Source organism: Urocitellus parryii, chromosome 16, assembly GCF_045843805.1.
Source record: "Urocitellus parryii isolate mUroPar1 chromosome 16, mUroPar1.hap1, whole genome shotgun sequence".
NCBI classification, from domain to species: domain Eukaryota; kingdom Metazoa; phylum Chordata; class Mammalia; order Rodentia; family Sciuridae; genus Urocitellus; species Urocitellus parryii.
The window spans coordinates 18440820-18467697 of record NC_135546.1 but is presented as its reverse complement, the minus strand read 5'-3'; the positions used below and the strand labels follow the sequence as shown (position 1 = coordinate 18467697).

Genomic DNA, 26878 nt, shown 5'->3' with positions numbered 1-26878 from the left:
GGGCTCACGCCCACCTCGGAGCTTTGACACTAGGCGGTCCCCTTCCTGGAATGCCAAGCCCCAGATCCGGTGTCCTTCACGGCTCTGGTCCAATGCCATTCTCTTAGGATCTGAAATAACTCTGTGGTGCCCAGAGCTCTCTTTCCCGACCACTAGTCGTGTTATCCTCACTTGAGACCCAGCCGTCTGGAAGAGTGGCCTTGCTCCCTAGCCCTCTGACCCCTAGGGACACCTGCCTTTTCTGTTCCTTGGATCTGCGATGCCCACGCTGTGCAGGAAACCATGTGGTGGAAGGATGTGGTGGCTTCCAGGGGAGAAGGGACATGCAGTGTCAGAGAGGGAGAGAGGTTCATGCAGACAGTGGTGACAACCATGTAGGGAGGTCATGCCAGGGGGTGGGGGAAACGGGGGTCTACCAGAGTCGGGGACACCTTCCTTGCAAACCGGCTCTGCCCCACCCTGGCTGGTGACTTTGGGGAAACACCTTCGCCTCCGTGGGTCTTGGGCTCCTTAGGCTGAAATTGAGTCCAATACCCGCAGCTCCCCTGATCGGGTGCATATCCAAGGCAGGGGTCAGTACCTCTCCAGTCCTGTCCCCTTGAACAAGTCCGGGATGCACCGCCCGCCGCACCCGCCAGGTGTCGCCGCGAGAGCGCGCTGAGCCACCAAGGGGCGCCCCAGCCCTCAGGCAGCTCCCGCGCCCCACGACTGGATTGGGTGCGCGGCCACCCCATTCCGGTAGCGGGACCCCAAGGGAGGGGACTGTCCCACCCAGGCTCCCACCTGCCGCCCCTCTCGGGGTAGCAGAAGGGAGGAGGGGCTAGGTCCCGTTGGTCACCCCGAAGTCGGGCCCCTCCCTCCTGGGCCGGGGGAACCGAGGTGCGCCCCGACACACCTCCAGCTCCCAGGCGACGGGGCAGCCGGACGAGGCTCCAGAGTTCCCCACCGGCTGAGTCCTGGTCCCCTCCACCCGACGACACCTGCGATCGGGCGACAGGTGGGGGGCGATTGGGGTCCCGCAGCTGCCCACCCGTGCCCAGAGCCGAGAAGGAGCGCGCTTGGGGCAGGGGGCGCTGTCCCTCGGGCGCTCAGACGCGAGGCGGGCGCTCCGGGGAGGCGGGCAGGGGAGGGGCCGGGAGGGACAGAGGGGGGAGGAGGGAGGGACCGGGCGGGCGACAGCAGCGTCCCCCCCCCGCACCCCCCGCGCGGGCTGCACTTGCACCGCTCGCTCGCGCGCAGCCCGGCGCAGCCCCGCGCGGCGCTCGCTCCTCCTCCCTCCTGCGCCGCGCGGCTCCCGCGCTCCCGGCGACTCTCGGCCCCGAGCGCGCGGACGGGAGCCCAGACCGACGGCCCCGGGGACGCCTCGGCCCGCGCCTCCCGGGCGGGCGGGCTATGCTGATTGCCCCGCCGGGGCCGGCCCGCGGGGATCTGCACTGCCCGGCCCGCGGCCCCGGCCACCAGCGGGGACTATGAACCGGAAAGCGCGGCGCTGCCTGGGCCACCTCTTTCTCAGCCTGGGCATGGTCTACCTCCGGATCGGGTAAGGGCCCTCGCGTCCCCTCCGCGCGCGCGTCCCGGCAAAGTTGGCGAGGCCAAGGACACCAACTTCCTGGGTCCCCCCAGGGAGCCGGGTGGGCGCTGGGGGTCCGGAGCCCGGGAGCGCACAAAGGCTCCCCGCAGGCGGACGCCCCCCGCGGGGGGCGCACCTCGCTCCACACGCGCGGGCCAGGGGACTGGGCATCCCGAGCCCATCTGGAAGCCCCCCAGACACAGAGAGCGCCGGCTGGGACCCTCCAGGCCATGGGGACAGCAGGTCCTGCAGGAACGCTGAACCGAGATCGCAGCCGCTCCGGTGGCGCGGGAGCCCCAACTCCGCAAAGGAGGCGCGGGCACCTCTGCTCCCAGAAACAGGGCAGTCCCCAAGTGGCAGAGGGGCCGGTCCCTGCCAACAGGGGACAGGTACCCGGAGGGAGATAGGGATCTTCGCTGGCCAAAACATCAACCGACCGACGCTCAGAGCCCTGGCACCACCCAATGCCTAGGGACCCTCAGGTGCCCAGAGTTCTCCCCAAGTCTGGGGACAGCGCCTCCGCCCCCCGACACACACACACACACACAAAGGTAGGAGAGAGGGGAGAGAGCAGTCGCAGGGACAGCCCCAAAGAGAAGCGGGACACCCCGCCCCCCCGGACTGCGCGCCTCTGCCGCCCTAGGGCTGCACCCCAAAATTGTTTGCGAAGTGGGGTGCGCGCGTCCCTCGGTCTGGAAGCGCAGGAGGCGGCCGGGGGTCGCTCCTCGGGCTGCATTTGCAGGGCCCTTTGTACTTGGGAGATAATGCACGCGAGGCCCCAAGGGGGGTGGGTGGCGATGGCCCTCAGGGCGGGCGCTGAAGGGCCACCAGGCCGATTTCGGCCACCTGCCCCTCGGTCCCCTGGCTGTGAACTCCCATCCGCCTCTTTTTTTAGGGGGGAGGAGGGCAGCGATGGGGCCTTGGCGAGGGGTGTGTGTGTGTGTGTGTGTGTGTGTGGCAGGTCCTTTGTGTTTTTGACACTGCCACCCCCGGGTGCAGCCACCTCCCCATCCCCCGCGTCCCTGGAGTGGGAGGGGGGGGGTTTGGCCAGCGGACAGCCGCGGCGGCCAGCAGGTGCGCCGCGCAGAGTGGACCCGGCGGCCACCGGCCCCGACCGCGGGCGGAGAGGCGACCGCGGGGGCCGAGCGCGCGCGCTGAGCTCTAAGTGCTATTGATTGGCCCGCGTCTGGGTGGCTTTCCCGGCTCCCATCTGCATCTTGGCTGGGCGACCCGCAGCCCCGCAGCGCTCCTCCAGCATCCGGGAAGCCAAGCCGGGCTGATGGGCCCCCCTGGCCGCCCGCGTGCGACATTATCTCCTTTTTTAATTAGAATCGGGGCGGAGACACCCGGGAGGGGACACAGAAAGGGAAAATAGCAGAAAATAACCTCTCCCGGCAGCCCCGCCCGGCGGACACCCCCCCACACCCCGTCCCTGGCGCCTGTGGCCCATCGGCCCTGCGGGGACCCAGCCGTCCCCCCCGGAGGGACCTGGGGAGCGAGCCAGGCAGGGCGCCGCCGGCCTTCCGGCCCCGAGGCTGGCCTCTGCAGCGCGGGAGAGGCCCAGGTTACGAGGTGGGAGGGGCCGGGTGGCTTTGGGCAGGGCTCTGATGCGCCCTGGGTCTCCTTTTTCCATCTGTAAAAGGGACCCCAAGGGTCAAAGTGACAACAGCCCCCGAGATATGGCCCAATGCCCCCGTGAAAGGAGGTTTCAACCCTGTTCCCGGGGAGGAGACTGGCGCATGGGTGGGATTCATTGATGGGCCTCATTCAGGAGATCCCAGCTGCGCCAGCCTCTTGGAACAGCGATCAGGTCCCCAAATAATAAACAGAGGCCACATTTAGTGATTATGGCACCAGCCCCCACCTCTCCCTCCGCACCTCCTAAGCCCTTTCTGTTTTAGCACATTTGATGGTGACAGCAACCCTATCAGATTAGGACTAGTTGCCAACACCCTTAATTTAGCCATGGAAAAACTGAAGTACAGAGAGGGTGGGTTACTAGCTCAGGGTCACACAGTCAGAGAGCCAAAGAAGCCCAGATGGCAAACCTAAGCAGGTCAGGGGCCCTGTGTGTGGTGCCTCTGATTGAACTCAAGGGCACTAGACCACCGAGCCACATCCTCAGCCCTATTTTGTGTTTTATTTAGAAACAGGGTCTCACAGAGGTGCTTAGGGCCTCCCTAAATTGCTGAGGCTGCGATCCTCCTGCCTCAGCCTCCTGAGCCACTGGGATGACAGGCCTGAGTCACGGGTTCCCCCCGGGGTCCTTCCAGCCACCTGCAGCACCTGCTAGCTCCCGTGGGTCTCAACCTCTGTCTCTCTGTGTCCCCTCTCCAGTGGCTTCTCCTCCGTGGTCGCTCTGGGCGCCAGCATCATCTGTAACAAGATCCCAGGCCTGGCCCCCAGACAGCGGGCGATCTGCCAGAGCCGGCCCGACGCCATCATCGTCATCGGAGAAGGCTCCCAAATGGGCCTAGACGAGTGTCAGTTTCAGTTCCGCAATGGCCGCTGGAACTGCTCAGCCCTGGGGGAGCGCACCGTCTTTGGGAAAGAGCTCAAAGTGGGTAGGTGCTCACCCCAGCACCCCAGGTGGGGGTCTTACGGGCTCTGAGGGACACAGGCATGCTCTTGGGAGACTTCAAGAATGCCATGCAACAATGCCCCTCAATAGAGGGGACATCACTTGAACCCGGGTGTCAGGATGGCAGGCTCAATTGCAAACCACCCAATCGGTCGGTGCAAATGTCCGGGGGTTAGTTAAAAAAAAAAAAAAAGTGTTCGTGCTCTTGGAAACTGGAGGCCCCAACATTGGAAATGAGCGATTTGCACCTCAAAATAGGGATTTCCTGCTTCTCTGAATAATTGGCCCATGGTCCCAGCGGGTTGTGATGGAGCTGAGACTGCAGCTTGCCGCAATCCCCACCACTCCACCTGGTGCCTTACGATCCGGACTTTGCAAGCCCTGTGTTCTGGGGACCGGGTGTGTGCGGTGACGTGCGCCCAGCCACACACAGGCGTGCCGGCAGACGCAGGCTCAGAGTGTTGGTTGAGCCACACGTGTGACATCTGAGGCAATCGTGAGAAGATTCTAGAAGGAAGGTGGTGGAGAACAATACTGGTCTCCAGGAGGCCCTGGCCATGCAGAGTATCTTTCCACCCCGTGGGCACTTGGGGCACCAAGAGTGCAGTAAACCCTTCTCTGCCCTGGGGACTCTGGCTGAGAGTCAGGGCAGGTCAGATTTGGGGGTTTGGGGTCCAGCCTTGAGCCCATCCACCCACCTTTCTGAGATCTTGCTGGTCCAGAAATTTGAGCCCTGGATCCCCTGCCCTTCCTCTCCCTCTTCCTGACCTGAGGGCTCACCTTTGCAAGTGGAAAACTAGACCCCAGGGAGAGGCAAAGTCACACGCCTGTCATCCCTGTGGCTCGGGAGGCTGAGGCAGGAGGATGGCAAGTTGGGAGGCCAGCCTCAGCAAAAGCGAGGCGCTCAGCAACTCAGTGAGACCCTGTTTGGCGGGAAGGGTTGGAGGATTTTGCCTGTGGGTTCGGATGCCAAAGTTTGGCCTGAACCATAGGAAATTGCCGCTCTGCCATGATTACTGACTTACCCAATCGGCAGCTTCATAGGATCCAGTCTAATTCTGGAAGGTGCATTGGTACAGAATCCATTCATTGGGTCACGCATGTACCAAATGTCGACGGAGCGGCCACCGTGACTGGAGGCCACAAGATCTCAGCAAGGGTGTGCCGAGGAAAAGAATGAGGCCAGCTGGGCTGGGCTGGGCTGGGCAGGGAAGGCCCCTGGTGAGTCCTCCCAGGCAGGAGGGGATGGGGGCTTGCTACATGGGGACTCTTGTCCTCACCGGGGTGGCCTCTTGGAGATACACAGCCACCCAGGGCCGCTCTCTGACGGCGGGGGACCAAGGGTGGTGCCGTTGGACTTCTGGAGCCTGAGCACTCTCTGAACCACAGGGCATTGGCTTGTCTTTGAAAAGCCTTCCCAGAAGCTCCACCCCCATACCCTCTGCCTACGTCTCATTGGCCAGAACCAGTCATATGGCCATGCCTAGCTACAAGGGCTGCTGGGAAATGTAGTTTTCTTTGTAGAGCCACCTAGAGAAGGGCTTGGGCTCTCAGAGCGAGGGGGAAGGGGAGAGGGACGTGGGGTGGGCAGCTGGCCCTCAGGTTCTTCGCCCTGCCCTCCTCCCCACCCGACCCTCCACCCTGGCCCTCAGTTTGGGCCGGCTCCTTGGTTCATCTTCCTTCTGGGGTCTCCTGCCTAGATCAAGGTCCCCAGCAACAGCAGGTCCGGACCCCTTGGATGCTGGTCCCCAAGCCCCACTCAGGCCACCTCCGCCAAAAGGGGGACTTTATGAATGCCCAAGAACTGGAAAACCAGGGGGTGGGGCTGGTCTTCAGGATGGCCTGGGCCAGAGGGAGTATGGCCTTCAGCCCCCCAGAGCCACGTCTTGGGACAGCAGGGTGACCTTCACCAGCCCAGGGCCACAACGCCAGCAGCAGCTGCAGAGGTCCGGAGACTTGCTCCAGTGGCCAGCAGGGCCCGTGCGTCCATCCCAAGTCAGCCACCGAGACCACAGGCCGCGTGCTGGTGTTGGCCACGCCTGTTGGCGGCATCCTGATGGTCTCTTGGGGACAGACTGGCTGGCTGTGCCCAAGCCCCTCAGCCTGGGGCTGCAAATTCAAGGTCACGGTGCGGCAGGGCTGGTTTCCTGCTGCTGGGATAAGGCTGCCATGTCCTCGGTGTCCTCCCAGAGTGCCCTGGATCTCTCGTGTCCTCATCCCCTTTGTCTTAAGAACAATCGATGGCCTCAGGTGCCACCCTAATGGCCCCATTTTAACTTAACCGAGACTTCAAAGACCTTCTCTCCAATTGCAGTCGCATTTGGGGATCCCGGAGCGGGAGTGGGGGGTGCCCAGACTTCAACATGTGAATTAGGGGGGGTGCGTGTAACTCAGTCCATGGCCACAAGTGACCAGACGGTGGCAGGGTCCAGCACTGTGGGGGGGGGTGTTCTCAGAGGTGACACAGCCAAGATGGACCGTGGTCTGGCCAGTGGGTCTTGAAAGGTGGAATTCTTTCTTGGTGACCAGTCCGTGGGACCCCAGGCAGAGAGAACAGAGAGGTGTGCGGGGCGGGGGGGCTCTGCAGGACGCGGGGCTATGGCAGAAGGCGTGGCTATGGCAGGAGGCGGGGCTCTGCAGGAGGAGGGGCCATGACAGGGGGCGGGGCCATGCAGGAGGCGGGGCCATGGCAGGAGGCGGGGCTCGGCTGACCTGGTAGGCAAGCTACCAGGGTCTTGGATACTGGGGACTTAACCTAGGGGCACTCGGCCACTGAGCCCCGTCCCCAGCCCTATTTTGTATTTTCCTTAGAGACAGGGTTTTGCTGGGCTGCTTAGGGCCTTGCTAAGTGCCTGAGGCTGGCCTCCAATTGGTGATCCTCCTGCCTCGGCCTCCGGAGCCGCTGGGATGACAGGCGTGGGCCCTTGTGCCAGGCTCTGTGCTGTCTTGGTTGTGCCCTTGGGAATATTGTCCATCTCTCTGGCCAGAAGGAAGGTCCCCAGGGAGCAGAGGCCTCTGACACAGTGCCTGGGAGGTGGAGGCGTCAGTGAGGACAGTGGGCTTCATGGACATTGCCCCCCACCCCCCGTGGTGCTGAAGCCGGCCCCTCCTCCAGCTGCTCTCTGGAGCAGGGTGGGGACAAGGGGCACCTGGGAGAGGCACCCGGTGGTGCTGGGTCCCTGTCCCCGCCCACATCATGCAGATCTCTACTCGGGGGCCTCCTCCTCCAGGAAGGCATCCTGGACCATCCTTCCCGAGACAGTCCCCCACGAGCCCCACAGGGCACCCCTGCTGCCCTCTCCTCAGTCCTCACCACTTACACTGGGGACCTGACTTACCTTTGTCACAACGTGTCCAGCGGGAGGCTTCTGCCCACCCCGAGGCTCCTGATCGCTTCCTGGCACGCAGTAGGTGCTCCTGGTCTCTTCTTGGCACACAGTAGGTGCTCCTGGTCTCTTCCTGGCACACAGTAGGTGCTCCTGGTCTCTCCTTGGCACACAGTAGGTGCTCCTGGTCTCTTCCTGGCACATAGTAGGTGTTCCTGGCCTCTTCCTGGCACACAGTAGGTGCTCCTGGCCTCTCCTTGGCACACAGTAGGTGCTCCTGGTCTCTTCCTGGCACATAGTAGGTGCTCCTGGCCTCTCCTTGGCACACAGTAGGTGCTCCTGGTCTCTTTCTGGCACAGAGTAGGTGCTCCTGGTCTCTTCCTGGCACAGAGTAGGTGCTCCTGGTCTCTTTCTGGCACACAGTAGGTGCTCCTGGTCTCTTCCTGGCACAGAGTAGGTGCTCCTGATCTCTTCCTGGCACACAGTAGGTGCTCCTGGCCTCTTCCTGGCACACAGTGAGTGCTCCTGGTCTCTTCCCAGCACACAGTAGGTGCTTACAGAACACTGAGAGTGCTTGGCCAGGCAGGCCAGTTCCTGTCCCCACTGTGTCCCCGGTGCTCTGAGACCTGATGGGTGGAACCTGGTCTCGTTATCTTAGCACCTCGCCGTTGCTGAGGCTGGCTTTGCACTCGCGATCCTCCTGCCTCAGCCTCCTCCGCCTCCGGGATCCCTGGTCCGTAACTGTACCCTGTGGACGGGTCCTCCCCACCGTGGAAGGCCATTGGGTGCCCTGTGAGTCCCATGGCTCAGACAGGTCCACCGAGGCTGGGAAGGAGTTCACGTAGCCAGGGTCCAGCTGTGCTGGGGGGGGCAGATGTGAACCCCAGTTACCCTTCTCCAGGGCCTGCGTGTGGCCATCTGGGGCTCCCTGACCCTCCCCAGGTGGAGGGACAGGAAGGACATTCCCAGGTGCACCCAGCCCATGGGGAAGGGAAGGGCAGGCTGGGGCGGGCGCTGCCCATGGGTGGACAGGCCCCTGTGTGCCCCGGCCGGGCCACCCGGGAGACCGGGGACAGAGGTGGGCGGGGACAGGGTGGGGACCTGCCCACGCCCCTCCCCCGCCGCAGCCCAGACACCCCCTCATTTTCCGGCCGGGGACTCCCTGGTCGCCCTGCACAGGAACAGCCCCACGTGGCTGCTGGCCCAGAGGGGCGGTGAGTGGCCAGGGCACGGGGCTGGAAAGAAGGACATTTTTCCATCTGTTTTCCGGACTGTCACGGAGGCCAGCCGCTGTGACCCAGAGGACTCCCACCCTGACCCGCGGCTGGGAACAGCAGAGAGACCAAGAGAAGGACCTGGGGGGGGGTGTCCGGGGTTCCCAGCCAGACCCCGTGGACACGCCCAGACTGTCCCCACAAGCCGGCTGGCCGTGTCCTGCTGGGGACTCCGAGGTGACAGGTGGGCAACTGAGACTCAGGGAGGCTGTGGCCTTGCTCGGGGTCACCCACCGGGGACAAGAGAATAGACAGCGAGCTCCTTCTCATCCCAGGCCTGAGCCGACGTCCCCCTGTCCCCTGGGCTGGCCTTTCCCAGGAGATGTACCTGGGTGGAGAATGAGGGACGGGGCTGGGCTCGGTGGCACCTGCCTGTCATCCCAGCAGCTTGGGAGGCTGAGGCCGGAGGATCGCAAGTGGGAGGCCAGCCTCAGCCACTCAGCAAGGCCCTGTCTCTAAGTAAAATAGAAAAAGGGCTGGGGACGGGGCTCAGGGGGTGAAGCACCCCTGGGGTTCCAGCCCTGGCACCAAAGTCAATAGTTCAACAAGAGGTGGCCCTGCTTCATGCCATCTCCCCGTCACCAGGCCTGTCAGCGATGAAGCAGGACACTCAGGAAATGACCCAGGTGGCACCAAGAGCCGTGCAATACCGTCAGGTCCCGGGAGCCCCCGGGAGTGGGTGGGGACAGCAGGTGACCCCCAGGGAGGTCACCTCCCAGTGACCTGACTTCTGCAAGGGACCTCCCAGGACGTGGGCCTCGGGGGCCAGGAGGGCGGGGCCTGAGGGGGACACTGCCCAACTTGGTCCCTGGACCCCAGTCCCCTCCACCTTCTAGACAGGGGACCACAGCACAGCACATGGGTTTTCTCCTCGGAGCCTGTGACTGTAGGGTCCCAAAGAGCGGAACCTGCCTCGGGGACTGTCACAGAACCCCGCAAAGAGCTGCGCATGCATCTGGTGCCTAATGGATGCCCAACACCTGGGACCTCCCCTCCACCCCCACCCCGACTCCCCACGACCCTCCAGGCCTCCGCTGAGCGGCTCAGGGCCCGGCTGAGTGGCCGAGGCTGGCCTCCACCTTGCGATCCTCCTGCCTCAGCCTCCCGAGCCACCGGGTTCCCGGGGCTAACGCTGGTGGACAAAGCGGATGCCCAGGGTGCCCTTGGCCACCTCCGGGGACAGCATGGGCCAGCTGGGAGGACAGAAGCCGCAGCCCCGGCCATTTCCTCATGACCTGCAGTGCTGTCCACTGCTCTGGGGACTTGCCAGGGGACAGGCCAGGCCCCTGCCCCTCCCCCGCTGCCACACTGCGCTCTGGGTCTGGTGACAGAGACACAGTCTCCCCGCAGCTGCTGCCCCTCGAGTTATCGGGGACAGTCCGTGGTCTGGTCGGGGTGTCTGCGGGCCGGGTGGGCAGCTGTTCGATAGCCCAGGTCGAGGTCACTTCCTTCTGCCCCGTGCTGTGACCTCAGTGGCTTTTTTTCCCTACTCTCCGCGACCACCCTGATAACCCGGGTCCTGTTATCACCCCGTTTTATAGTGGAGCCGACGGGCACAGAGAGGTTAGGTGACTCACCCAAGGTCACACAGCAGGAAAGTCCAGGAAGAGCCACCCCTACCCCTGGGCCTTCTGAGGGTCTGACCTTGACCTTGACCTTGACGTCCCCCAGGGTTTCCTGTGTGCGTGCACTCAGTCGGTGCTCAGATCATGCCCGTTGCAAGTCTCAGAGGTGGAGGGGCAGTGGAGGGGGTGGACGAGGCCCAGAGTGCCTACTTTGGGGACATTTGCTGAGCCAGGCACCAGGCTGAGCCCTGTCTTGAGCCTCCTTGGGGACACGGATCAGGTGGTCCCTGGCCTCATCCAGGAGGCCAGGAATGGAGGACAGGTCTTTGAGGGAGGCTGTGGCCTCGCCACCGGGCCTCCTCCCCAGGACCTCCACAGCCCGTCCCTCTGTCCCCCCCAGGGAGCCGGGAGGCGGCCTTCACCTACGCCATCATCGCGGCAGGCGTGGCCCACGCCATCACGGCAGCCTGCACCCAGGGCAACCTGAGCGACTGCGGCTGTGACAAGGAGAAGCAAGGCCAGTACCACCGCGAGGAGGGCTGGAAGTGGGGAGGCTGTTCGGCCGACATCCGCTACGGCATCGGCTTCGCCAAGGTCTTCGTGGACGCCCGGGAGATCAAGCAGAACGCCCGCACGCTCATGAACCTGCACAACAACGAGGCCGGCAGGAAGGTGGGCCACGCGCGGTGTCTGGCAGCCTCGGGGCGCCCCGAGGCACCGCCTGGGCACCGGAAGGGTCTCGCTCGGGGTCCGTGAGGGCCGCTCTGGGGTCACTAGGCCCCATGGAGGGGTGCGGGTGGGCTCTCGCTGCGCAGAACTGGAAGGGAGGATCCACGGGGTCACCTGCCAGAGCAGCCAACCTGTCCTCGGTCATCTTAACCAAGGTCTGCAGCGCAAAACAGAGAAGGTGATTTTCCCCTGGTGATGATTCTGAGCTCTAGAGAGGGTCTGTGAGCCAGGGAGGGAGGGCTCGGCGCCTGTGGGGCTGGGGACAGACCATGGCTGTCAAAGGTCACGTAAGGCCACCATCAGCAGGGCACGGTGACCACACCTCTAATCCTGGTGGCTTGGGAGGCTGGCCTCCAACTTGTGATCCTCCTGCCTCAGCCTCCCAAGCTGCTGGGCTGGCAGGCGTGGGCCATCGAGCCTGGCTGGACCCGGACGTTGTGATGGCTGAGTGTCCTCAGAGTCCCCATGGCTCGGGGCCCCTGTCCAGGGTGGGACCTGCCCCCCGCCCCCCGCGGGTCCTCGGCTATTTCTTCCTCCTTCTCTCTGGGGCCAGGTCCCCTCAGGTCATGGGTCACAGGTCACAGCAGCAGGGCTCGGTCCCTGGAGGGGACAGAAGGAAAGCAGTGACCTCCATGCCCCGCGGCACTGACCTTATCTGTCCACCTGTTAGGGCCGAGCTGAGAATTAAAGCAGTAGATACAGCGGGGGGACAGGAGGAGGGACGGGAGGAGGAGGACGTCCCCTGTCCGGCGGCGTCCCCTCCTCCTCAGTCTGTAAGCTGTCTGGGGACCCAGCCTCCCCGGGACTATGACAAAGCCATATTCCAGACCCCGGTGCAAGGGGCTGGGCACCGGTGGGTGCTGGGGAGCCACAGATGGTTCTGGAGCAGGAGTGGACCAGAGAGGAGGGGTGGGGCAGGAAGTCCACCAGACCCTTGGCCTCCTGAGGCCTGTCCCAGCTGTCCCCAGGGCTGTGGGGGAGCCGGGTTTGTGCACTTTGGCCCACAGCCCAGCCCCCACCACCGAGCTGGAGGGACGAGGCCAGCCGCAGTGGCTGCCCCATGACATCCCCCATGGCCCGCAGGGTGGCCAGAGGCTGGTGCGGGACCCTCAGGGCGGGTCCCCGGGCCCGACCACATCCCTGCAGCATGTTTCACCTTCTGTGTGGACACAGGTCACTCAGCTGCTGAGGCCGGCCTCCCACTCTCTATCCTCCTGCCTCAGCCTCCCGAGCCGCTGGGAGGACAGGCGAGGGCCACCCCACTTTGGGCAGCAGGGAAGGGAACTGCCCATGGCCTGGGCTCAGTCTAGTCCCGTCAGCTACCAGGGACCAGATGGTGACTCGGGGCTGCGCGCCAGGGGACAAGCAGCAGGGGGGAGGGGTGGTGAGGCCCAGGAGGCTGGAGGCACTCGGAGCCTTGGAGGCTCCTGGCTGGCGGCCCCCAGGGGAGGTGGCCGTGACGCGTGGACTGCAGCCAGGTCCAGTCCCCCCGTGGCCTGGGAGATGGGATTGGGATGCGCTTGAGAGTCTAGGAAACGTCCCCCGGGGTGGCCCTGAGCTGGCCTCTGCTATTTCTGCAACTTGTGCCCCGGGGACAGGGGTGGCCAAGTCCCCAAGATGCCAGGCCGGCTCTGGGGGCCCGGGACGGCAGAGCAGCCGGGGACGGCGGGGCTGGACGGGGCTGGTCCTGCTGGAATGCGCCATTCCCCGGGGCAGGTGAGCTCAGGGGGTTGGAATGCCACCACCGGGCTGCGGAGTCCCCTCCCGGCCCTGCCCAGGCTCTTGCGCATGGAGGGCTGCTGCGGTCGGTCTTGTCCCTTCCTGTCCTCCCGGTCTGGTCTGGGTGCTCCCGGGCCCTGGAGTCCCAGTGCACCCCGGCTGCGGGCAGCCCCGTGAGCCAGCGGGGACAGCAGGGACCCGGCCCCTGTCCCCTGGGGTGGGGCCCAGATAAGGCCGGCTGAGCTATGCTCCTCGCTGCGCCCTGAGGGCCACTTGCATATTTGACCAGAAAGAGTGGTCAGCTAAGAGGGACCAGAGGGTGACTCAGGGCACGTCAAGGGCCTGAGCGGCCGAGCCCCACCTCCCCGGGCCACCTGCACCCGGGGCACAGAAGTGGGCAGATCTCCTGCCTCGGGGACCTTAGATTCCCGCCCCCTCCATAAAGGTTCCTTCCTGTGTCCTCAGGAAGGCCGTCAAGGGTGACAGGAGGCTGGGGAGGACCACCAGACCCCAAGGTCCTGCCCAGTTGCCCTCCCTGCTCCCGGCTGGGGTGAGTCGGGCTATTTCTACCTCAGGACCTTGGCACATGCCACGTCTGGCCCCGGGAGGCGCTTTTTGGGGCTAACTCCGGCCTCCCCGCCCAGCCTCTGCTGCCCCATGAGGACACCCGTTTCTGGAACATTCCAAGAGCTGCCACTTGGTTGTGCAGCTAGAGGCGCTTCCCCCCCTGGGGACTCCTGAGTCCTCGCACACGCACGGGAGACTGGGCCAGGCTCAGAGAGAGAGAGAGAGAGAGAGCGCGGAGAGGCAGGATTCGCACCCGGGACCGCCCCGGCTCAGCCTCCCTCCTGCTCCTGGGACGTGCTGGTGTGCCCAAAGGGCTGAGGTGGCACTAGGAGCTCTCCTGTGGGCCGGCGGGGGACCAAGAGCCAGGACAGGTCCCCGGGGCAGAAGCCACCACGGAGATCAGGGGCGGGGAGGCCCGGGACGGAGGATGGTCCTGAGGCCGGAGGTTTTCTGGTCATCTCCAGTCACGCAGCCAGGGCGAGGCCCATGGGGTCCCCGTCATTGATGCCACAGGTGATAGCCGTGGTCAGTGCCCAGGAAGGGAGGGGACAAGATAAAGGGAGGCCAGCGCTTCCCGAGGAGAAGGGAGACATCTGTGGGTCCCGGCGTCCCCCGTGCTGTGGGCCACTGAGACCCCGGCATCCCCAATCTGGCATGGACACAGGACACAGCCTGGGGCGGGGTGGGGGGGCGGTGGACAGCCCAGCCTGGGGGACAGCAAGGTGAGGAAGCTGTCCCTGTCCCCTAGTCCCTACGGACGGGGGACAGGGGGACAGAACTCACACCGCAAAGTGGCCTGGTTAGTGGCCGCGAGGATGCCGGTCACTCAAAGGGCAGCGCTCATGGCAGGGGGCTCATCTGAGCCCCAAGAGCCCCGAGGACCCCTGTGAGGAGCCGTCTCTGTCCCTCTCCATCCTGCAGATGGGACAATGGAAGCACAGAGAGGTCAAGCAAGTTGCCTGGGGCTGCACAGCAGACAGGTGCTACCCTGGGATCCGGGGCAGTGACCTCAGTCCAAGTGGCTGTTCCAGCTGACGTCCGTGGGAATGGGTTGGACTGCAACTCCGGGTCCTTGGTCCCCCGTGACGTGTGGCCCTCGGTGGCAGGGAGAGGCAGGGCACGGCTGTGGCGCGGGGGCGCTCGTGGGTATACAGTCGGCGCTCTGTTCCGAGGCTGGAACCGGGATCGCACCGTCCAGCGGGGCCTCGGGCCAGCCCAGGGGTCTCAGTGCCAGCCACGTGACGTCCCCCGGGGGGCCATTCCCAGGGTGGCTTCTGGCCCCCGCGGCCAGGGGCTCCTTTGAAACCGGGGACGGGGACGGGGAGGGAGGGGACAGGGTGAGGCCCAGGGAGAGTGGGGCTCAGTTACACCTCGGTGAGAGCAAGTCAAAAGGCGTCCAAGGGGACAATCGCCTCCTTTGTCCTCGGGAGGGGACCGAGACTCCTGGGTGTTATCAAATCTGCAGGGGGGAGGGGCGGGAGGGGACCGGGAGGGAGGGACACGGGGGGGGGGGTGTCCTGGAGCCAGGGCCAGGGGATCTGGAGGACCTGGCTCCCCGAGCCGGCAGCTGCCACTGTCCCTGATCCTGGTCACTTTGGTGTCTCTTGAGGAGAATCCCTGTGCGATGATGTTCCTGAGAAGGACCTCGGCCTGCAGGGGACTGTCCACAACACAGACTCTGGGGTGACGGGGTCCTGGGTCCACTCTGGGGCTGGCAGTGAGCTCCTGTCCCCGGGCGTGGAGAGTCCTGGCCAGAGGCCGTGGGGGCCGGCGGGTCACACCCTGCTGTGGCTCGGGGAGGACTGGGTTGGGCCTCTGTTCTGGGCAGGGAGGCTGGGAGTTTCCATCACAGCCCCGACTGGGCGGCCTGTCACTGTGCCACCTCCAGCTTGGCCCCGGGGGGAAAGGCCAGGAGGAGCCCACGTCCTCCTCAGATGTGGTGCAGACTGAGACAGTGCCCACAGAGGGCCGAGGGCAGCCGGGCCTGTCATCCCAGCAGCACAGGAGGCTGAGGCAGGAGGATCGCAGGTCGGAGGCCGCCAGCCTCAGTCACTTAGCGCGAGGCCCTGAGCAGCTCAGGGAGACCCTGTCTCTCAATAAAATAGAAAAAGGGGCTGGGGAGGGGGCTCAGGGGTCGAGGGACCCCGAGTTCCATCCCTGGGACCAAAAAAATAATAACAACAACTTGAACTTGACCCCAGACTTTTCCTGACCCCCCCCAAGAACCGCAGCCCAGTGCCACCCACGGCGTCTTTCCAAATTCCGCACTCCCTGCTTGAGGCCCCTCTGCACCCCTATAACTACCTACACCCCCCAGCCACTGGCCAAAGCCACCGATGTCCCTTTCCAAGTCCCTGCTTGGCCTCCTGTGGTCTTCAAATGGAAGTTCGACCCTCTCTGTTGCCCACAGCCTCACAATGGCGCCCGTCATTCTGAATAGATGTCAAAGGCGTCACCAGGGCCTGACCTGGGTCCCCTGCCCTTCTGCCATCCCCACCTGGCCCCTTCTGTTCCCACTGACACTGGCCTCCTTGTGACTCCTCAAACACACTGGGTCCCTCCCTACCCCAGGGCCTTTGCACTTGCCATCTCCCCTGCCTGGCCGGCTATCCTCCCACGTCCACCCCCCCCCCACCTCCGGTCTCGGCTCACATGTCACCTCTCCAGGAGGCCCTTCCCACCGCCCTATCTGGACCGGCCTCCCCTCTGCCGGCCACTTCCTGTCTCCTCAAGTTGTTTGTGGACAGAGCGCTGTGGCCACCTGACATAACATTGGAGGTTGGCCAGGGGATCCCTGCGTGGCTGGGGACGGCCGAGCCAGGGCCACCCGTGTTGGGCCCCAGCCTCTACCTTCAGGACTGGCTCCGGGGACCCGGGAAGGGGCTCTCCCTGACAGATGAGGCCCACAGGGTCCCCGACTCCAGATCGGGGCTGATGGCCAAAGCGCGGGCCTGGGGCCCGCTGCCCGGCTCCTTTGTCCACTCACGCGATCACCGAGGGCCTCCAGAGGCCATCTGTGTGGTAGCTACGAGGCTGTGGCCACCACAGGGAGAGCGTGTCCCTTCCACGTGTCCCTTCTCCTGAGACCTACTGTGTGCAGCTCGGGGGCGGAGGAGGGCACAGGGACCCAGGATGATGGCATCTGCTTGGGGCCCTGCTTCAATGCGTGGATGGGAGGGTGGGGGCGGGTATGTGGGTTGACGGATGGGCGGATGGATGGACAGACCGATGGATGATGGAGGGATGGATGGATGTGTGGGTGTGTGGATGGACAGATGGACACATGATGGATAGGTAGATGGATAGAGGGATGGATGGGTGGGTGGATGGGTGGGTGGATGGTGGGTGGATGGTGGATGGTGGATGGTGGATGGTGGATGGTGGATGGTGGGTGGATGGGTGGATGGATGGTGGATGGATGGGTTGATGGATGGATGATGGATGGTGGATGGTGGATGGTGGATGGTGGATGGTGGTGGATGGATGATGGATGGTGGATGGTGGATGGATGGTGGATGGTGGATGGTGGTGGATGGTGGATGGTGGATGGTGGTGGATGGTGGATGGTGGATGGATGATGGATGGTGGATGGATGGTGGATGGTGGATGGTGGATGGTGGATGGTGGTGGATGGTGGTGGATGGGGGTGGATGGTGGTGGATGGATGGTGGATGGATGGTGGATGGTGGATGGATGATGGATGGTGGATGGTGGATGGTGGATGGATGATGGATGGTGGATGGTGGATGGATGGTGGATGGGGGTGTATGATGGTGGATGGATGGTGGATGGATGGTGGATAGTGGATGGTGGATGGATGGTGGATGGTGGATGGTGGATGGTGGATGGATGGATGGTGGATGCTGGATGGATGGTGGATGGTGGATGATGGATGGTGGATGGTGGATGGTGGATGGATGGTGGATGGATGGTGGATGGTGGATGGTGGATGGTGGGTGGATGGTGGATGATGGTGGATGGTGGATGGTGGATGGTGGTGGATGGTGGATGAATGGGCGGGTGGGTGGATGGGGTGACTATCACATCTGGCTGGCTGGACCCGAGGGCGGTTGGCTGGGTGGACAGAGGCGTGAGTGGACAGTCCCGTGGAAGGCCGGCTGGCCGCACCGACCGACCGAGGGGTGAAAAGGTGATCTCGCCGCTGGGCAGTTGGCCACCTTCCCAGTGAGATCACCCGACCCGCCGAGAGAAAGGTCTGAAATCCGCGCGTCCATTCAGTCAGCAAAGATATTGATTAAGCACCCATTTATGGGTCTGGTGCTCTTTGGGGCTCTGGGATTAGACGCGGCCCTGGCCTTTAGGGAGGTGACATTCCGGGGACCAGCCAGGACACACACCAACAGTCCGATGGGCAGAGACTCTATTGTCAGAGGGTGACAAGCGCTAGTCATCAGGAGGAGAGGGCACGGGCTGATGGGACACTATTTGGGTGGCCAGAGAGACCCTGCCCCCGCCCCATGAGAGGTGAGTGTCCAACAGGGAGGGAGGCACCTGGGGACTCCCACTGGACAGAGCCCCGAGGCCAGCGCAGGAGGGAGGAGGAGGAGGGCCCCCGGGGCGGTGGGCATGTCACCCCTGGACCCCGCCGGAGGAGTCTGGCTCTGGCTGTGCCCTGGAAGCCGGTGGAGGCCACTGACCTCGGCTGGTGTGCGCAGGGCGAGGTCCCCCGGTCCCCTGGACGGGTTCCCAGCGGGGAGGCTGACAGCATTTGAATGACCGCTCCGGCTCTCAATGGTTCGCAACTCAAGCGTGAAACAGGCCCTGGGCACATGTGGCACCTCTGAGTGATTCACTTGCTCACCATTTCTATATTTAGTGACCCTGAATGCTTGTCGGCCCAGTTTTCAGAGAGAGAGAGAGAGAGAGAGAGAGAGAGGAATTCGAGGGGGGTAGAGTTTGACAGGAAGCCCCTTTTTACATTTTATTTAGAGACAGGGTCTCCCGGAGTGGCTTAGGAACTGGTAAGTGGCTGAGGCTGGCCTCCAACTTGCGATCCTCCTGCCTCAGCCTCCCAAGCTGCTGGGATTAGGGCGAGGGGAGTCCAGGAGGGGTTCCCCCCGCCCCCAGGATGGCATCAGTGGCTTTATAAGACCAGCAAGCGAGACCCCCAGCTGCTGGCTTGCTCTGTCTCCCCTGAGACAGAGCCCCCTCCAGGGACAAGGCCGTCACCAGGTGCCACACCATGCCATGGGACTCTGCCGGCCTCCAGACCAGGAGCCACATAAAGCCCTGTCCCTGATGGGTCACTCGGGCTGTGGGATTGGGCTGTGGCCAGGCGCAGGTCCAGGGCCTTCTGTGTCCCCTCACCCTCCTGTGGACACCCTGGGGCTGGCCAGTGAGGCTCAGTGGTTGAGGGTGGGCCTCTGAAGTCACAGAACTCTCGGTGGCAGGGCTGAGACAAAAGCCTGAGTCCCTCTGAACCCGGGTCTCAGATTCAGCAGTGCTTCTTAAGAGCTCAAAGCACTTAGGAGCCGGTTGTGTTGGCCCAAGCCTGTCATCCCAGCAGCTCGGGAGGCTGAGGCAGGAGGATCAAAAGTTGGAGGCCAGCCTCAGCAACTTAGTGAGGCCCTGAGCAACTCGGTGAGACCCTGTCTCTAAATAAAGTATAAAAAGGGCTGGGGACGGGACTCAAGGGTGAAGCACCCCTGGGGTCAATCCCTGGGACCAAAAACCAAACTCAGAATTGAAAGCACCAGAGGAGGAATCGGTGACTCCCCAAGCATCCTCCACCACCTCCACCCAGGGGCAGAGGCCCAGCCTCAGCTGGAGTCTGACAAGGGATGAGATGACCCTGGTTCCCAGTTGCCCAGCCCCAGAACGTGACTTGACCTCGGAGGAGGCCTGTCTGCACCCGTGTCCCCAGCTGGTCACAGAGCTGACGGACTCCAGCTCCCTGTCCTGGATGCCAGCTTTGGGGACCCCCGAGCCCCACACGAAATGAGGAAAGGACAGCTCTGCCCGCCCTCACCTCATCCCTGTTCCAGGACGGGGGCCACCCAGGCCACGTCCTGCCAGGGTCTGGGCAGCTCAGCCCCATGCACACTGTGTCCCGTCCCCGGAGAGTGGGCTGAGCACCTCCGGAGTGGCAGGTGACCTCTGCACGCCTCAGGAGCCAGACAGGGAAGTCACAAGCAAGTCACCCAAACCGGCACAATGTGACGCGGTGGCAGAGTGGCGCAGGCCTGGGGCAAGGTCCCGGCGCCCCTCCACACCGGCACGGCAACGCGGGCCTCAGGGAGCGGGTCGCCAGTCCCTCTGCAGGACACACAGGCCACCCGACCACACAGGCCAATTCTGGGGGACAGAAGCCCTGTGGGATGTGCATCTCACAGGCACCCAGCCAGCACCAGCCCTGGACGTGGGGACCGTCCACTGGATGGTTCTAGGACAGACCGGGGGCCCTCTCCCCCTGGCTGGGGGGGACAGTCCCCTGGATGGTTCTAGAAGGACAGACGGGGCAGAGGAACTTCTGAAAACACCAGGTGGGTGGAGCCCTGGGTGGGCGTGGCCCACACTGGGCGGGACCTGTGGTAGGTATGGCCTATGATGAGCCTGTGGGCGGGGTCCCGGGTGGGCGTGGCATGGTGGTGGGCGGGGGCTCTGGGTGGTGTGGCCCGCTGTGGGCGGGACCTATGATGGAGCCCGATGGGCGGGGCCTGTGGTGGGCGGGGCCTGTGGTGAGGCCCAGGTGAGCTATGCATGGCGTAGGCGTGGCTGGTGGTGGGCGGGGGAGTTGTGGGTGGGGCCCTAGTGGGCGTGGCTCCTGGTGGGCGGGGCCTCTAAGGGCGCCGGCCTGAGGAGCAGACAGGAGGAGAGCCCAGTGGGCTGCGTGCATCTGGGGCAGCTGCTGAGGCCCAGACCCTGGCGGGACGCTGTGGTCCCCAGTTCCCAGGGATGCTGAGTGACAACATTCCAGGCCTTTCTTTTTCTTCTTGTACCAGGGACTGACCCAGGGGTGCTCAGCCACTGAGCCCCACCCCAGCCCTTTTTACATTCTATTAGAGACAGAGCCTCGCTGAGTGGCTGAGGCTGGCCTCCCACTGGTGAACCTCCTGCCTTGGCCTCCCAAGTTGCTGGGATGACAGGCGTGTGCCAACAGGCCTGGCTCAGCTTTTTTTTTTTTTTTTTAACTGAGTTCATGGGGTCAAAGAGAAACACAGAGGCTCCACCTGGCTCCATTAATTCTCAGGGTCTGTCTGTCCCCTGAGGGACACTGAGTGTCTCACCTGTTGGCTCTGGTGACATGGCCTCCGAGAACCCCTGTGGGCCGTGTCCACGCGGCTGCACATCCCTGGTGTGACCAGAGTCCACCATTGCCATCGTCCCTCTGGGAGCCCAGCTCTCTGGCCACCGAGGGAGGAGGGACGGAGCAGGGGACGTGTCCCCGAGGTGCTGGGTGGGGCAGGGCACAGGCCAGCAGGCGGTGTGGACACTGGCTCCGCCGTCACCCACGGGGCAGACAGGAACCGAGTCCCAGCCACTGGGTCCTTCTGTCACTGCCCTCGGTCATTAACCAGTGTGTCCCTGGCACTGTCCTAGGGGCTGGGGACACAGCAGGGGATAGAGAGCCTGTGTCCCTGCCCCTGGACTCCAGACATGTGGTGTCCAGCAGGAGAGCACAGGGTGTCAGACCCTGCAGCTCAAGGGGACAGGGAGGCCACAGACGTGTCATCAGGCAGTGGAAGGAGAGGGAGCTGTGGGGACAGGGAACTGCAGGGTCACAGGCAAGCACAGGACCACGTGGGGACAGCAGGAGGCCCAGAAGGACCCAGGAGGCCGCAGAGGGAGTGGATGGGGAGAGAGCCAGGGCCCCGTGAAGCCACCCCAGGCGTCTCGTCGGGCCACCCACGAGGCTTTGAAGGTGGACCCCGAGTCACCTCCCGCTCTGGTGTCACCCTGAGCAGGAGGGACAGTGCCCACCGCTGACCGACACCCCATCTCTGTGCTTGGCCCGGTTCTGTTGAAAACGTTGCCAGGCAGGTGAGGGGCTGCCTCCCTTCAGAGCCTCCATGGGTGAGGCTCAGCCTCCACCCCCAGCCTCCCCGCCTCAAGGCCCCCACCCAGGGCAGGGACGAAACTGCCCCGTGGTAGCAGGTGAAGGAACCGGGGATGGGGAGGGAAGTGTGGGTGTGGCGGGTCCGTGTCCCTCCCTGACACAGCTGTTTGCCCAAGAGAGGCCCCAAAGGGAGGCAGAGGCCGGGCCCTGGAGGCCCCAGGGCCAGGCAGCAGATCTGGGCCTTGACCCCAGGACAACAAGGGCCACGGGTGGCACTGGAGCAGCTGTGACGTGCAGATAGTCCCTTCAGAACCGGCTGGACCAGGGACCTCTGGTCAGGTTTGGTTGAGGCCAGGCCAGCCTCCCTGCCTCCTTGGGCCATCCGGGCCACACAGCCGCGTCCCAGAGGAGTGTGGCTTTCCCTGCAGTCCCCACCTGAGCCAGGCGGGAGTGTCTGCTGGAGGTCAGGGCATCCGGGTGACTTAAGGAATGTGACCAAAGGGAAAGACGGCAGATGTTTACAGAGAAAAGAAAAAAATAAAAGCCATTTCCACTGTGACCTGAGTTTCCCAGAGTTTCCCAGAGGAGCCCAGCTGTGGCCGGGGGAAGCCCGGCAGCTGGCGGTGGGGAGGCCAGGAGGGGACGGGAGGCAGGAAGCAGAGGAGGGAGGCCCCCGAGGAGAGGCCAGTTCCTGCGTCTCCGCAGCTCCTGCCCCTCAGAGCTCCGGGGACGCTGGGGACGACCTGTCTCTTGTGCCAACGTGCTTCTGTTTCCCCTCCCGACCCTGTCCTCTGATGTCCCTGTCACCTCTCTCTACTGTCTCCTTCTAACTGCATCCTATGCATGGGGAAAACCAAGGCCCAGAGAGGGACAGAAACTTGCCTAGAGCCACACAGCACTGGAGGCAGAACCAGCCCTTAGACCCGATGCCCCACCGTCCCTGCTCCCATTTAGTCCCCACCGTCCCCTCGGAGGAGAGCCTTGCCTCTGCCTGACAGAGGGGAACAAGTGACCTGAGGTGCATTTGGCTGCAAGTAAAATCACTGAACTGGACGTGGCTTGGATGGACGTGGGTTTGACCTCCCTTTTTCTTGCAAAAGAAAGGCCCCCATCTCACAGAGGCCCCCTCCCCCGGTCACTCTGTGAGATGGTTTCATGGTGACCTTCTCCTCTGCCAGGGTTGCCCAGCTAGCCTCTGGGTTTCTGGCCCGTTGGTCACAAGACGGCTGCCTAAGCTCCAGGAATCACACTTTATACCATGGCTACCTATCCCTGCTGCTGCAGCTGGCTCCCTGTCCACCTTGAGCGCTCTGGCCTCCCGACTCCTGCCTGCTCCAAGTCGCTTGTCGGCTAAAACCCGCCACCTGGGGTGTGGCCATAGCCACCACGCGTGGGGTTGAGGGTCGGCTCCGCCCTGCCACCGAGAAGCCATGCAATACATGTCCCCGCACGGGTGGCCAGGTGACTGGGCATTTTGGGACTAAGAAGCGAAAGAGAGTTTAAGGAGGGACGGCTGAGCCACTGAGGGATGGGTGGACCAGGTGTGTCCATCTGTGTCGTGGAATACTATTCAGCCAGGAAAAAGGAAGCTGACACACGCGACCCCCCCACGGATGAACTTGGAAACTTTGCCTCACAAGGGACGTGGGACCCAGCAAAGCTCCCGTGGGGTCTGACTGCCCCGAGGCGGAGGCTACAGGGGGTGACCTATGAAAACAGCAGGTGGGTCAGGGAATGCAGTGGCCGGAGGAAACACGGTGCAGCCCCACGATCTTACGCAGCTGGGTCCAGAACCCGGGACCCCCGAGGCACCGTGCAGACCTCCGTATTGAGGTCCTTCAGGCCAGTGGCTTCAAGCCCTCAGCTGACCCCTCGGCTTGGTCCCTCTGGGGGCCAGACTTCACCTCCCTCCAGCCTCGCCGGTCTGACCCTGGTGGCCTGGCAGGGCTTCCGGAACATTCCAGGGGCGACTGGGCAGGCCAAAGGCTGAGCTGGGACATTTGCTAGGCAAGGTCGTGGGGCCGTCTCTGGAGAGGTGCGCCCAGGGCTGTCACCTTGGGGTCTCCGGCAACGCCTCGAGGGGCAGGAGGACCGTGTCCCCTGGGGACAGCCCAGGCACTGGACGCCCCCGGGGGCCTGGGGGAGGGAGAGAGCCGCTCTGTGCCTCCCGTGCACCCTCTGGTCCCTGACCTCGGGGAGAGGCGGGTGCCCGCTGGGTGACCAGCCCTGGCTGGGGCAGCCGTGATTGTGCCCGGCTTAGTGGGGACACAATGTGGTCACCGAGGCTCCCGAAGTGCAGCGCTTGCAGGTCGGGTCGGTGTCACCTGATCCTGGGCCCATTCAGCGCTGCCAGGGCCTCAGGCCATCAGGGCCACAGAGGACATTCCGGGGGCAGGCCACCCGGTCAGGAGTGGAGCTCCAGGGACCCAGGATCTGGGGATCGTGCCCAGGGTCACCAAAGCCATCACACTCCCTGTGGCCGACCTGCCAGTGCCCAGGGTTCCTGTCGGTGTCTCCCCAGAGCCTACCAGGGCCCTCCCATTTGGGGGAGTGGGTAGGTATTGGGGATCCAATCCAGGGCCATTGGACCACTGACCCACAGCCCCAGCTTTTTCAAATTTTTATCTTTTTAGATTTTTTTTTTAATGTTTTGAGACAGGGTCTCACTACGTGGCTGAGGCCGGCCTCCAACTTGAGATCCTCCTGCCTCAGCTTCCCCAACTGCTGCGACGACAGGCGTGGGCCACCGCCCCTGGATGTTCTCATTGCCTTTTTCATCAAAACCACCTTCTCAGGCGTCGTAACTCACAGACCCCAAAAGGCAGCCACTTCAGCTCTTAGGGAAGACACCCAGAGAGGCTCGTCCCCTTGGCTTGTAAAAATGTACAGCCCGCTGCTACCCATGGTGGCCTGGCAGGGCTTCTGGAACAGTCACCCCACTGTGCAACAGCGCATGGACCGCCCTGCTCCCCTCTAACGCAGGACCTGCTGGCCAGCCCCGGCCCCGCCTCTCCCCGGCCCCGCCTCTCCCCGGCCCCGCCTCTCCCCGGCCCCGCCTCTCCCCGGCCCCGCCTCTCCCCGGCCCCGCCTCTCCCCGGCCCCGCCTCTCCCCGGCCCCGCCTCTCCCCGGCCCCGCCTCTCCCCGGCCCCGCCTCTCCCCGGCCCCGCCTCTCCCCGGCCCCGCCTCTCCCCGGCCCCGCCTCTCCCCGGCCCCGCCTCTCCCCGGCCCCGCCTCTCCCCGGCCCCGCCTCTCCCCGGCCCCGCCTCTCCCCGGCCCCGCCTCTCCCCGGCCCCGCCTCTCCCCGGCCCCGCCTCTCCCCGGCCCCGCCTCTCCCCGGCCCCGCCTCTCCCCGGCCCCGCCTCTCCCCGGCCCCCGGCTGCCATCATCCGGCTCTCAACAAGCTCTTCCAGTTGAACGTCGTGATCTCCATGCACTAGAGACCCCTCTGTCCACACCCTTGCCTGCCCCAGCTATGGCCTCTCGGGTTGGTAGCAGCTGTCCTTACTGAGGTGACGTCACACTCAGTTGTATAGGATCTTGTCACCTCGAGAAGAAACCTGTGGCCGCGCCCCTGTGTCCCCTCCAGCTCCCCTGGTCTCTGTCACCCTGTCCGGACACACAGACGAGCCCTCGGACCTGCTACCCGGGTCTGGAGCTTCCTGAGCAAGGCTCCCAGGTCCCTCCCTGGGTGACAGGGACAGGCACCCACACAGGGCTCTGCCACACCCCACGTGCCCGTCCCTCAGCTGGGAGCCTTGGGTGCCCATGTCCCCATGGTGGGTGCTGCTGGCGTCTGTGGCACAGGTTTCCACGTGGACGTGTCTCCGTGTCCCTTGGTGTCTTGGGGTCCGTGTTTCCAGGCGTCCCTCAAGTGACATTTTACGTCCCCCCAGTAGGGCAGGAGGGTCCCCATTTCTGCACATCGTCACCCACCGCGTGTCCTCATCCCGGCCACCCCAGCAAGTGGGAGGTGGGGGTCTCCCTGTGACCTGGATCTGGATGTTATTGCCGACTAAGGACGTTGGCATCTTGTCACCTGCTTCTTGGCCGTCAGACCCACGGTGCGTCCTACCACGGGGACAGCCGGTGTGTGTGCAAAACTCGACGAAGGGTGTCCGTGGTCACTTCAGAGCCATCTCAAATATAGGAGGCCTCGTGTCCCCAGGGACGTCCAGGAACTGATCTCCACTGCCCAGCGGACCCTGGTGGCCCTGGCCAGCCCCCCACATCGGAGGTCCTCATCAGACCCCCCCAACAGGCTCCTAAGGGACAGGGTCCAGTCCCACCCAACCTTGAGCCTGATGGAAAGAAGCCAGGTCCTGACTCTAGTGGAGGACTTCTGTCCCCCCCGAGACTCATTCCTGTCCCCAGGGTTGGCTAGTGGGGTTCACTGTTTTCTCCCCCATGGCCCACGCAGTGCGGATAGCACCCTTTGGGTCCCTCGACCCCTGAGCCCCGTCCCCAACCTTATTTTGCATTTATTTAGAGACAGGGCCTCCACTGAGCTGCTCAGGGCCTCACTCCGTGGCTGAGGCTGGCTTCCAACTTGGGATCCTCCTGCCTCAGCCTCCCGGAGGGGCTGGGATGAGGGGCATGGGGGTGCCCTGCCCAGCTCTCCAGCTCTTAGGTGTCTGGACATCACCCCAGCCGTTCCCTGATGGCCCATGTTTGCCAGTGAGTCCTCCCTGTTTGTAGATGTCAGTGCAAAATGGACCTCAAATCCCTGGGCCCAGAGGGGACATCTGGGCGAGCTCTGGGCTGGGGCTGGTCACTGGGCCAAAGAGGGATCCCACAGGGTGGCACCTGGGTGGAGGGACCCCGGGGGGCTGGTGGGCGCCCAGTGACCTGTGCCTGTCCCCCGCAGATCCTGGAGGAGAACATGCGTCTGGAGTGCAAGTGCCACGGGGTGTCCGGCTCGTGCACCACCAAGACCTGCTGGACCACGCTGCCGCGCTTCCGCGAGCTGGGCTACGTGCTCAAGGACAAGTACAACGAGGCGGTGCACGTGGAGCCCGTGCGCGCCAGCCGCAACAAGAGGCCCACCTTCCTGAAGATCAAGAAGCCCCTGTCCTACCGCAAGCCCATGGACACCGACCTGGTCTACATCGAGAAGTCGCCCAACTACTGCGAGGAGGACCCGGTGACGGGCAGCGTGGGCACGCAGGGCCGCGCCTGCAACAAGACGGCGCCGCAGGCCAGCGGCTGCGACCTCATGTGCTGCGGCCGCGGCTACAACACGCACCAGTACGCGCGCGTGTGGCAGTGCAACTGCAAGTTCCACTGGTGCTGCTTCGTGCGCTGCAACACCTGCAGCGAGCGCACCGAGATGTACACCTGCAAGTGACCGGCTGCCAGCCAGATCTCCGGGGGGACCGGCAGCCAGCGGGACCGCAGGGGGGACCGGCTACCAGTGGGACCGCAGGGAGACCCGCTGTCAGTGGGACCACAGGGGGACCCGCTGCCAATGAGACTGCAGGGGGAGACCAGGTGCCAGTGGGACCGCAGGGGGGACTGGCTGCCAGCCAGATC

General features: G+C 64.2%; 1 protein-coding gene across 1 annotated transcript; it reads left to right on the top strand.

Moving 5' to 3' along the window:
* Window positions 1-1469: 1469 nt before the first annotated feature.
* Wnt7a (Wnt family member 7A) lies at window positions 1470-26693 on the top strand. The gene is made up of 4 exons (XM_026415107.2): window positions 1470-1540; window positions 3908-4134; window positions 10717-10988; window positions 26214-26693. The coding sequence occupies exons 1-4, from the start codon at window positions 1470-1472 to the stop codon at window positions 26691-26693; spliced, it is 1050 nt and encodes a 349-aa protein (XP_026270892.2).
* Window positions 26694-26878: the final 185 nt, after the last annotated feature.

Coding starts and splice junctions, on each gene's coding strand:
- Wnt7a (XM_026415107.2), top strand. CDS start 1,470: ATGAACCGGAAAGCGCGGCGCTGCCTGGGCCACCTCTTTCTCAGCCTG. Junction 1,541..3,907: donor ATGGTCTACCTCCGGATCGG/GTAAGGGCCCTC, acceptor TCCCCTCTCCAG/TGGCTTCTCCTCCGTGGTCG. Junction 4,135..10,716: donor TGGGAAAGAGCTCAAAGTGG/GTAGGTGCTCAC, acceptor TGTCCCCCCCAG/GGAGCCGGGAGGCGGCCTTC.